The following is a 12383-nucleotide window of genomic DNA, read 5'->3' as shown; positions in this document are numbered from 1 at the left end:
GGGAACATGCTGCCCTCCATGGGTGAATGGATTTCAATTCTCAGCAGCCTAGCTAATGTTGAAGGATGATGAGAGGACCATTCAGATTCTGCTCGCATACACTGAATGAAACTTGCTTGCAAGCCCATGTACATTTTTAAATCTAAGCAGAAATGAGCCCATTGGTTCTTCTTTTCTATCAAATACCCTTAATCTAAATAAAGGATGGTCAGCATTGTCATTTTCCTTTCCCAGACCCTCGGCCTAGAGTACAACACAGACAGTGAGGCAGACGAAGCGCGTAGCAAATCTAGCTCTCAAGACCGAGGGGCAGAGTAGAAGGATGTGACCATGGAGGAGATGAACAAGAGTACTCCACTTGACCCCTCCAACAGCCACAAGACCCGGATACAAACCAGATAATACCTATCACAAGTATATGCAGACAAGAAAGGGAGGGCTTACATGAGTCAGAGCATATTTATATAAAGCACACTGAAATCAACCAACAGCTTAGGAGTCTACTAGAGCCTAAGTATCCCAGCCTTGCCTTCAGAAGGACAACCAAGCTTTCTGGACTTTCCAGCCCACTTTGCTCTTGACTTGTGTGATTCCAAGACCTTTGAACCCTGCTGACCTTGCTACAGATACATCTTTGGATTTGATGCCTGGATTGATTACCTTTCCCTGCTGATTCAGATTGGCTTGACCCTGGGAATTCTAAATACTGGGCTGTTAGCTCTAGTAAGACAGCTTTACAACCCCACAGAATTCCTTGTCCTGGCTGACAGGACAGGCATGTGGACCTCTTAAGTGTTGCTTAAGTCCCAGCAGCCTTAGCCAACATGTTGAAGAATGCTGGGAGTTTTGGTCCAGCCACACCTGGAGAGCTGCATGAATTCTACCCGCACATTCCCTCCATCCTTTCTAAAATAAGGATCCAGGTCCTTCTTAGAAACTAGTTCATCATGAGCCCAACGGGTCATTCTTTCTTCAACAGTTGGCCAGGAAGGGAGTTCCAGAGCCTGAGAGCAGCCGCTGAGGAGGCCGTCTCCAATGTTATTACCAAAATGTACCTGTGGGGCGAAGCAAGCCAGTGCTGCAGTCCTAAGCTGGCCGCTGCCAATAGCCAGGTTTAATCAGTTTTTTTGATCTGGTCCAGAGGATTGGATTGCAGTGTCAGAGTGGCTTCCAGCTGCTTTGGGGGACCGCCGCATCTGAATGCCATGCTCTCAAAGCAGCCGGAAGTCACTTCTTTTGTCCTGTGTGTTTCCGGCCTGTGAGAGTGATAGGATGGAGAGGAGGGTCTTCCCAGAAGATCTCAAAACAAAGGCAACTGATTGGCAAGATTGTGGAACTGAATGCACAACCTATTTTGCATGCATAGCAACACTGAACATCTGTTTCCAAATCTGCAACCTTGAATATGGATGTTTCGTATCAGACCAAAATGTCCAGCCCCTTCCATATAGGTATTTACACATGTGTAAGAAACGAACAGTTCTACAGAGAGTTCTGTGGATACCATGAACTGCTAAAAAAAGATGAATAACTGGATGCTGGAGAAAATCAGGCCTGAACTCTCTCTAGATGCCAAGATGACTAAATGGAGGCTGCCATACTTTGGCCATATCGTGAGACTACATGACTCACTAGAAAAGAAATTAGGGCTTCGTAAGGTGGAAGGAAGTTGGAAAAGAGGAAGATCATATTGAGTAGACAATTTAGGAAGTGTTGTGATTGTAAGACTGAGCGGGGCTGACTTGGAGGTCTCTCATTCATAAGGTCATTGTCATAAGTAGAAGTCAACTTGATGGCAGCTAACAACAACAAGACACCAATAAGATTCAGACCTCCCATTTCCCATCTGTTTAAGCTTGACAGCATTTTCCTTTGCTAACCAGATTCTCAGAGAGAAGCTGGGGGATGAGGCATAGAATCATAACTTAAAAATAGAACTACATTTTCCATTTGGCAATACACAAACAACACTAAGTGCACATCATAAATTTTACCATTGTTGCTAGAACTGATGTTATCGTAAATCACATTAGCTGAAAAATGCTTGGAACTCAATAATAATAATAATAATGTAAAAATAAAAATGGCATTCAGACCAACATGCTATCAATAAGTCTCAGTAGTGCTGCCCTTTTCCATCTTTACCTGAAGACATCTGGTCAGGTTCCCTGAAGTCTCCAGGAGAGGAGAACGATAACCAGTAATGATCATATTTAGCATTCATATAGCTTTTTCCCAAATACTCTAAAGTGCTTCATGTTTAGCATGGCCCTTTTGAGAAGGTATCTCATCAGACACCCACCCACATATCTAAATGCAAAGGACGTAGCCTACATTGAAGCGAAGGATTACATAGGGAAAATGCTCTTTAATTAAAGTGCTGGTTTTGACATTTAAAGCCTTCGTGGCTTGAGTCCAGACTATTTGAAAGACCTTATATAAACAAATAAGATCTGCAGGGGAGGGCTTGCTCTCAGTCCCATCACCCTCATGGTGGGTTTGGTGAGGACTTGGAAGAAAGCCTTTTTGATGGCTGCTACCAGGCTCTGTGCCACTGGAGGTCCAATTGGCCCCCTGCCTCCAGCAGGTGAAGATGTTTTTAGTTAAGGAGTCATTTGACGATGACAGACAGAGTTTTTGATGGGCAGGAGGTATAGTGTTTTTACTCTGTTATATTTTAAATACATTTTAATGCTGATTCCCAATCGGCAAAGGGGTTAGGCAAGGCTGTATATTATCACCCTATTTGTTCAACTTGTATGGAGAAAATTTCATAAGAAGAGCAGGTTTAGACTCAGAAGATGGAGGAGTGAAGATAGGAGGAAGGAGCATCAACAATCTAAGATATGCAGATGACACCATAATACTAATGGAAAACATCCTGGATTTGGAACAATTACTGAGTAAGACAAGGTCAAGGAAGAAAGTGCAAAAGCAGACTTGTTATGAAACATAAAGAAAACAAATATGATTACCACAGAGGATCTACATAAATTCATCGTAGACAATGAGGAAATCGGAATAGTTAAAGATTTCCCATACTTTGGACCAAACATTGATCAGAATGGAGATTGCAGTCAAGAAATAAGTAGACTAGAAAAGGGCAGTGATGAAAGAACTAGACTTGGTCCTAAAGCATAAAGATACTCACCTGCGCACTAAAGTTAGAATCATCCAAGCCATTGTACTCATCATCAGCATGTATGGATGCAAGAGCTGTACAGTGAAGAAAGCCAGTGGAATGAAAATCAATTCATTGAGTTGATGTGCTGGAGAAGAGTGCTGAGGATACCATGGACAGGCAGAAAGATGAATAAATGAGTCCTTGAGCAGATCGAGCCTGATCTCTCCCTGGAAGCCAAGATGACCAAATTGAGGCTGCCATACTTTTGGCCACATCATGAGAAGGCATGACTCATTGGAAAGGACAGTAATGCTAGGAAAGTTAAAACGTAGCAGAAAGAAAGACACACCTGATGGATAGGTTCAGTGATGGAGGTCCTGGTCCTGAGTGCAAGATCTGAGCAGAGCGGTTGAAGACTGGAAATGGTTGAAGATTGAAGATTGGCTTGGAGATGTCTCATCCACAGGGTTGTCATGAGTCGAGGCCAACTTGTGGGCAGTTAACAACAACAACAACAGAGCTTATGGAGACATGGCAATAGAGGAAGATCCTGGGAAGCCAAAAGTTGAGGGCACATGATGATGTGGTGGGTGTTAAACCCATACATGTTCAGTAAGAACATGGACAAAAAGCATTTCTTGTCTTTGTAGCAGGAGGCTGGCTGTAAAGTGGAGACGTAAAGGCACAAAGTGATTTTCTTGTTGCGTCTGCCAAGAAATGTTATTGCTGCAAAAGGAGGTGATGGCTCTCCTTACCCTGCTGAGTGCTCACTGTCTTCAGTGGCTGTGCTGCTACCAGGCTGCCCTTGAGTGTCATAGAAACCAAAGATTATGTGTTAGAAAGCAATCAGCATCAGCTGGAAAGAGCCCAGAATGATGAGCAAAAGGGGAAAATGAATTGGGAATAGATGATTTCTGAGAGGGGAAAAATTAGGGATCTGAATAGACATTGTCTTGCTTTTGAGGACAAGCGAGAGAGAGATGAACATTTTGTAAATCCATGAATGTGTAAAAATGGAAATGCTAAGGAGAGCGGATAGAAGGTAAAGGTGTTGGGCCTCATAGCTTTAAGGATTTCTTTTTCTTTTCAGGAGCTGAAAGAAATAGGTCTTTGGAAAGAGCTTACAATAAAAGATTTGGACATTGTCTTAAGGGGGGGGGGGGGAGTAGCATGTTCTTGACAGAGCTTGGGAAGGTTCCTTTTTTGGACTGCAACTCCCAGAATCCCCCAACCAGCATGGCAATGGTGGATGGATTAGCTCTTGAACTATCCTGGCTCCATCCTTTGGAACCCTGGGGTTTGTAATTTGCTGAGTTACTTTGAATTCTGTGCTAGAGAAAGCTCTAGTGTACGCTCCAGAGACTGAGCACTAGTGCTTTCTAGCAGAAAATTTCTAAGGAGTTTATCACATGGGAGGGAAGCGGCCAAATCCTGTGTAAAAACAGGGTTTAAATCCGGGAAAATCCTGCAAACGCAAGATTGTTTTCAGACGATGTTGCGCACATTGAGCATCAACGCGACATTAACCTGTGCAAAAAGTGGGCAAAATAGGCTATTTTTTACTTTCGGGAAAAAGCGGCCAATTTTGCTCACTTTCTACTTGGATTAATGTCACATTAATGCTCAATTAGCCCGACGTGTCTGAAAACAATCCTATTTTTGCAGGATTTAAATCCACTTTATCCACTGGATTTGGGCACTTTGTCTCCCATGTAATAAGGCCCAATGTCCCACATCAAACTGCAAACCGCAGCCCATAGAATGGAACCAGGGCAGTTACAGTGGGATCACAGCACAATTGTGTACATATTATGGATGCTTCCTTTCTATGCACCCTCATCTTGGTCAGTCGACAGCAAGCAGGCAAAGTGGTTTCCAGCTAGGTTCCCAGCTGATGTGGGGCAACAGTGATCTCCATGGCTCCTTTGGGGCAAATCGGTATGAAAATTGTTCCATGAAGGTGGAAATATATTGTGTGGCTGAGATGGTGACACCTTTGCTTTCTGGCAGTTCAGGGTACACAAACTTTGTTTCATGCACAAAAGTATTAAAAATATTACATATAAAATTATTGTCATGCTATGTTTATAAGGTATATATGAAACAAAAATGAATTTTATGATGAAACTTGGGTCCCATCTCCAAGACATCTCTTTATGTATATGCAAATATTCCAAAATCCAGGAAAATCCAAAACACTTCTGATCCCAAGCATTTCGGATAAGGGAGTGTCAACTTGTCAAATTGGAGGTTTAAAGCACAGAAAGGCCTCTGGTCAAAAAAAAGTTAACTCTGTAAATGAAAGGTGCATTAAAGGGGGTTCAGAAAGGTGGCCTATATAACCTAAGGAGAGTGCTCTGTCTTACTGCCTTCTTGTTGAGACAGTCAAGAATTTAGCAAGGCTGAATGCATTAATTGATATTAGCATCTCATTAATCGATTGCAGCAGTAGCTTAACTGACCGAGAATATTGCAGATCAGAAGAGTGGACCTTTAATAAAAAAGTTATCCCATCATATGCCACTGGCATCAGGAATTAATCTCATTCCTACACTTCAAATACACCCACTAGCCTCCTGTATATTACATCTAGTGAAACTCCAAATATTGACTGGGATTGCTAAGGATTCAGTGGCCTCTACAGTTGAATGCTATCATGACTATCAAAAGCAGAAAGAACTACAGGTTGAGTCTCCCATCTGGAATTCAGAAATCCAAAACTGTTCACATGGGTGGCTGAGATGGTGACACCTTTGATTTCTGGTGGTACACAAACTCTCCTTCATACACAAAATTATTTAAAATACTATGTATAAAATTACCTTCAGGCTCTGTTTATAAGATGTCTATGAAACATAAATGAATTTCATGTTTAGACCTGGGTCCCATCTCCAAGATTTCTCTTTATGTATATGCAAATATTCCAAAATCCAGAAAAATACAAAACACTTCTGCTTCCAAGCATTTTTCGTAAGAGAGTGTCAACTTGTATAGATAAATATGCATATTATTCTGCAGTTTGTCAAGAATTACTAAGCTCTCAAAAGCTCCCTAATATAGTCTGCCCTTGACATACATGGGGGATCCGTTCTGGGAACCCCAGCATAAGGCAAATTTCGTGTATGCTGGAGCCCATTTATTTGAATGGCAGGATGCTCCTGCACCATTTTGTCCCTCGCCACTTGCCACATGTGTAAGCTTGAATCCACATATGGCAAGGGTGCATATGCCAAGGGCAGACAGTACTACTGAGTTAAATCTTGTCCATCAATCCCAATATTACCAACTCTGACTGGGTCTCCCATCAAAGGACAAACCAGACCCTGCTTCACTTCCTAAATGAGAGGAGATTGTTGCATTCAGAGTGGCATAGTGGTAACCCAAAATTCCATGTTGTTGGTGCCAATTTTTTCTTCAATTTCTATGTTGTATTTATGCAGGTCTTGATTTCTTCAGTGGCCCTTGGGGATGGTATTCCTTATTTCCAAGGAGTCTTTCTTCTCATTAGTTTTTCTGTTCACTTTTTCCCCCCATCACCATTTTCTGCCTAACTCCAGATCTGAATGGGAGGCAGGGGATAATATGGCAGTTTCCTTTGACCTTCTGTTGCCAAGTTCAGAAACCAATCTGTCGAATAAGGAAACTGCAATGAATGAAATCTGCTCTCGTATTCAAGTGCGTTTCTCAGAAGGCACATAAAATAATTGAAAGAACTTCCTGCTCTCTAATTAGGCAGATTGAATTAATTTGGCATGATAGGATTCTTCATGTAACTAGCGGATTGGCTTCCGCTGAAATCTGCTTTATGTACCTAAAAGAGGACTTTCTGATTAAGCTGTTTGTGTGCTGCTTGAAATTGGGGCACGTCGCATTCCGCCACACTGGTGTCAAGGTCTGTTTATATGGCAGTGTGGTGTAGTGGTTTGAGCGTTGGACTACAACTCTGAAGATCATGGTTCAATTCTCCATTCAGCTATGGAAATCCACTGGGTGACCTTGGGCGAATCGCACACTCTCAGCCTGAGAAAACGCTGTGATAGGTTCACCTTAGGGTTGCCATAACTAAGAAACAACTTGAAGACACACAGCAACTGTGTGAATATAGATATACTTAAACCAGGGGTAGGCAACCCTTCTGAGCCGGGGGCCGGGTTGCTGTTCCTCAGACAACTGGGGGGGCCGAAGCCAAAAAATAAATAATTAAATACTTTTTTAAAAATTAAATAAATAAATAAACCGGGACAAATGTAGGACAAAATTTTCAAATGGAGGGCACTTTTTAAATAAAAAATGGAGAACACGCAAAAAAAATTGCTGATTTTTAAAAAAATGTTAAGATAAATGCATGTTTCTGAGGCTTCTATAGACAATTGCCCCACCATGCCCCTCGCACGAGACGCCAAAGGCCCCGGTGGCAGTCGGCGGCAGGACCGGGCTGGGGCCGGTCCCAAGGCCTCGCCGGGCTGCATCCAGCCCCCGGGCCGCAGGTTGCCTACCCCTGACTTAAACTCTCTTCTATTTCTGTATTGTCCCTGTTGAAGCTGCAAAAGTAAGGAAAGAATGCCTTGCTTGATTTGATTCTGGCTTGATTTGCTCTTGTTATTGTTGCAAGCCTTCAAATAGTTTCTGACTTATGGTGACCCTAAAGCAAACCTATCATGGGGTTCTCTTGGCAAAATTTGTTCAGAAGAGGTTTGTTATTGCAATAGGCTGAGAACATGTGATTTGCCCAAGGTTATCCAGTGGGTTTCATGACCGAGCGGGGAATCAAACCCTAGTCTCCAGAGTCATAGTCCAACACTCAAACCACTATGTCACGCTGGCTATTGCTCTAGGACCCATATATTTGTCTTTTTGGCAGTCCATGATATCCACAGAGCTCTTCTCCAGCACCATATTTCAAATGAATTTATTCTCTTCCTTTCAGCTCTTTTAGCTACCCAACTTTCACAAGTGTACATAGAAACTGGAAATACAATAGTATGGATAATCTCGACTTTGGTATTCAACTATATACCTTAACTATACTATGCACCTTAACGCTTGAGGATCTTGTCTAGTTCCTACATAGCTGCCCTTCCTAGGGTGCATCTTCTTAGGGTGCAGATTGACACCACTTTAACTGCCATGGCTCCATCCTACATAATCCTGCGATTGGTAATTTTGTGAGGCACTAGCACTCTTTGGCAGAGAAGGCTAAAAAACGTGTAAAACTACAAATCCCATGATTCCATGAAATGGAACTACAGCACTCAAAACTCTGTCAAAATGCTTTGTTTCAGCCATGCGGATACACCCTAGTCGTCTTCTGATTTCTTGACTGCAGTCTCCATTCTGATTAATGACTGAGCCAGGATATGGAACATCTCAAACTATTTTAATGGTCTTCATCATCTAATTTAAAGCTACGAATGGCAGACAGCACAGCAAAAACCAAAGGGCAAGGAGACTGCATGCTTGCATGAAGCCCAATGGCCATAATCAGTCATATGGCCTGTGGGAGGTCCAGTGTGGCCCCTGAGTCCCCTAAAAATCCCCAAGGACCCCATCTTCTTGTAATGTTTCATCAAGTCTACTTTGACTTACAGTATCCTTCTGAAAGAGAGCCTTCGAAGAACTCCAGTCTTCAACAACCCTACCCTGCTCTTCCAGATGTCAAGAAACCAAGTTCTATGAGGAGTGACTTAGACAACTAGATGTGTTTGGAGAAGACTGAGAGGCATTATAATAGAGGCAAGATCTAAGAAAGCCAGAGCAATTCTGGACTGCATCAATAGGAGAGTAGTGTCTAGATCGAGGGAAGTAATAGTGTCATTCTGTTCTGCTTTGGTCAGACTTCACTTGGAATCTTGTGTCCAGTTCTGGTCATCACAATTCAAAAAGGATGTTGGCAAGCTGGAGCATGTCCAGAGGAGAGTGAAAGGTCTGGAAGCCACCAAACCCTAGGAGGGAGAGGCTTAGGGAGCTGGGTATGCTTAGCCTGGAGAAGAGAAGGTTAAGGGGTGACATGAAAGCCATGTTTAAATCTTTGAAAGGATGTCATATTGAAGATGGAACAAGCTTGTTTCTGCTGGGCCAGAGACTACACATGAACCAGTGGATTCAAACTGGAGGTTCCACCAAACATTGGGAACATCCTGTTTAAATATTTGAAAGGAAGATTGTTTTCTGCAGTTTCAGAGAATATGACCTGGAGCAGATGCTTTGATTCTATGTTTCAGAATGACAGAATGGGGTTGGATCAGATGTCCCTTGAGGTCTCTTCCAACTCTCTGATTCTGTAATTCTATGCAAGAGTTGTTCAGCAGTGGAATGGACTGCCTTGAAGGCTGATGGACTCTCATTCTCCAGAGGTCTTTAAACAGAGGTTGGATAAGCATCTTTCAGGAGTGCTTTAGTTGTCTGTTCCTAGACATCCTTGTGGTTCCTTCCAGCGCTAAGATGCTATGATCCCCAGCTGCTTCAATCTCAAATGAAGGTATTGCCAAACTGCAAGCTAAAATATTTTCCTGTCCGCCTGGTCTCATACCAGAGATTCACTTTTACAATTGCCACCTGGCAGGAGAGTTCTCTTACCCATCTGTTTGCTGTCAACAGCAGAGTTATTTAATTGGCACTTTTGATAATTGCTATTTTTCCTTCTTTCCTTCTTGCAAAGGTTTTTGGGGCGGATTCTCAAGATATTTGTCATCCTTTCGGAAGGGGGGAGTTTTTTCTTGGCAGCTATAAAGGAAATGATTTAAATCCAAACAGTTCTGTTACTCTTCAGAGCAAAAGAAAAACTTCAGGTGATGGGCTATTGGCTTTGGAAGAGATACTGAGGAATTTGGAGCACTTCATGGGTGGTAGGAGGGAGATATAGGCGAGTGGTAGGATATTGATCAGATTGGGGACTGCAGTCAAGAAATCCTAAGAAGACTAAGAATGGGGAAGGCAGCTATGAGAGAACTAGAAAATAGCTTAAAATGTTAAGACATACAACTGAGCACAAAAGTTAGAATCATACAAGCCATTGTATTCCCTATTACCATGAATGGATGTGAGAGCTGGACAGTTAAGAAAGCGGATAGGAAGAGAATTAATTCATTTGAGATGGGGGGCTGGAGAGGAGTGCTGAGGTTACTATGGACAGCCAAGAAGTCAAACAAATGGGTCCTAGAGCAGATCAAAGCAGAAATCTCTCTGGAAGCCAAGACGACAAGACTGAGGCTGTTGTACGTTGGCCACTTCATGAGGAGGCAATGACAGAAGGGCCACCCTGTCATGCAGGAACTCTCAATCAAAGCATCCTGAACAGGTAGCCATCCAGCCTCTATTTAAAAACCTCCAAAGGAGACTCCACCACAATCTCCGAGGAGTGTGTTCCACTGTCGAACAGCTCTTAATGTCAGGAAGATCCTCATAATGTTGAGGTGGAATCTCTTTTCCTGTATCTTGCATTCATTGTTCTGTGTTCTAGTCTCTGGAGCAGCAGAAAATAAGCCTGCTCCATCCTCAGTATGACATCCCCTCTCCAAAGTCACAGTCCAAGACTAAAAACACTGCACCTCTCTGGCTCTCCTTCCTTTCTTTCAGTCTCGAAGGTGCCACAAGATCTCTGCACGGTGGAAACCAGTGTAGGAATCATGTGTCCCTCCAGTTGTTGAGCTGCAGTTTCCTTCAGCCCTAGTCAATATAGCCAGTGGTAAAGGACGCTGGGAGTTGTAATCTGAAAACAACTGGAGGGCCCACAGGGTTCCCACTCCTGGAATAAATGCTGATAGAGGCAAGGTTTTTGTAGGTTTTAATATACAGTGCTTTAATTTGATGGAATGGAAATGTGGGGTTGGGCAACTCTGCCACCAGTTCTCTACCCATTGAGATCCAGGTCCATTTGTCTTCTGAGGATTAATGCTATGGGTTTGTGTATGTGTCTTCTTTTTTCCTCCTTGCAGCCTGTCCCACGGATTATGGTTCAGTCAGCTAGTGTGGATGCCAGCTCTGCAAAACTGAAGCAGGTGAGCCCTGGGAAACACCAAAGCGCTTTAGAATGAGAGTGCAGCAGCTGCTTGTTGTTTATTATAAACCCTGTCATTATTCTGCAGAAGTGGGAGACATATGCAATACAGAGGTTCTTTAACTGGGGTCGGTAAAAGTTGTGCCGCAAGCTTCTAGAAGATATGATCCTTCAGGCAGCCCAAGGGAATTTGAAGCAAGGGCTTAAAAGGCAATTTCGGCTCTCTGCCCCACCACCCTCATAGGTACATCTGGTGTGAACACAGGAGAGATGGGGCCTTCTCAGTGGCTTCCCTCCAGTCTCTAGAAATCCCTTCCCAGAGAAAATGTCAATTCAAATTCAAAACTTTGTGGGTATGGAGATAAGACAGCAAGAAAGCAGTTGCCTACAGCCAGAATAGACTAGATAATCATATGAATGGGTTTTGGAATGTAGTGTGGGAAACAGAGAGCGATGTGATGAATGGATCAAGGGTGAACTCATGAGGATGAGGTTTAGATAGTGTTGAATTTTACTATGTCATTGTATATAATGGGAATTGAACATCAACAACTAGCAATATCCTGCACATTGTGCAAGATGGGCCTGATACCATCACTTATCAAATGCCTGTTAGAATAGAAAAATCTTTGCTTGTCTGTGAAAAGAAAGTAGGGAGGGTGCCCGTCTATTCTCACACACAAATAACTTATTTCTGGATTCTCCATTCCAAAACATGTATCTGAAGAAGTAGACTCATGTCTACAAAAGCTCATGCCGCCAACTTTTTACTTTCTGTTAGTCTCAAAGGTGCTACAAGATCCCTTTGCATAGTAAAATGGTGTCTTTTATATAAAATGACAAAATCAAGGTTTGTTTTTTTTGGGGATTTTTAAAATACTTTCAAGCCGTGTATGGTTGGATCCATGGATGCAGAATCCGTGGATATGGAGGCCTGACTGTACATGATGGCAGATTCACAGCTTCCAAACCATGATGCATGATCTCAGCCTCCATCTTAAGACAAGGGCCTTATGTTATGTGATGGTACAGAAGAAGACCTGCTCCAATGCATCCCAATGCATCTCAGCTGACCTGTTCCTTGCAAAAATGAAGGGGAAGTTGTAAAGTTTAAAGGCACCTATAGTATCCAGTTAGCAAAAACAAATTATCTTTCTGACTGGTTCACATATTTATCACTGAGATGGCCTGTTATTCTTGGAAGGTGCTGTTAAGTCTGTATTCTGTTGCAGCTGATGTCTTTGGAAAGGGATGGGTATTTGG

General features: G+C 42.7%; 1 protein-coding gene across 2 annotated transcripts in view; it reads left to right on the top strand.

Annotated features, from left to right (window-relative positions):
* Positions 1–12383, top strand: part of LOC149310352 (kinesin-like protein KIF13B) — a 198115-nt gene that overhangs the window by 176146 nt on the left and 9586 nt on the right. For both annotated transcript variants that reach the window (XM_089528788.1, XM_089528787.1), the window contains one exon: positions 11059–11121. In XM_089528788.1, coding sequence (XP_089384914.1) covers positions 11059–11121 — 63 coding nt within the window. The remainder of the gene's footprint in view (positions 1–11058; positions 11122–12383) is intronic.

This window comes from Sceloporus occidentalis, unplaced genomic scaffold (assembly GCF_023333645.1).
Source record: "Sceloporus occidentalis isolate IW3139 unplaced genomic scaffold, rSceOcc1.0.p SCAF_6, whole genome shotgun sequence".
NCBI classification, from domain to species: domain Eukaryota; kingdom Metazoa; phylum Chordata; class Lepidosauria; order Squamata; family Phrynosomatidae; genus Sceloporus; species Sceloporus occidentalis.
This window is presented reverse-complemented; position numbering and strand designations above follow the sequence as displayed.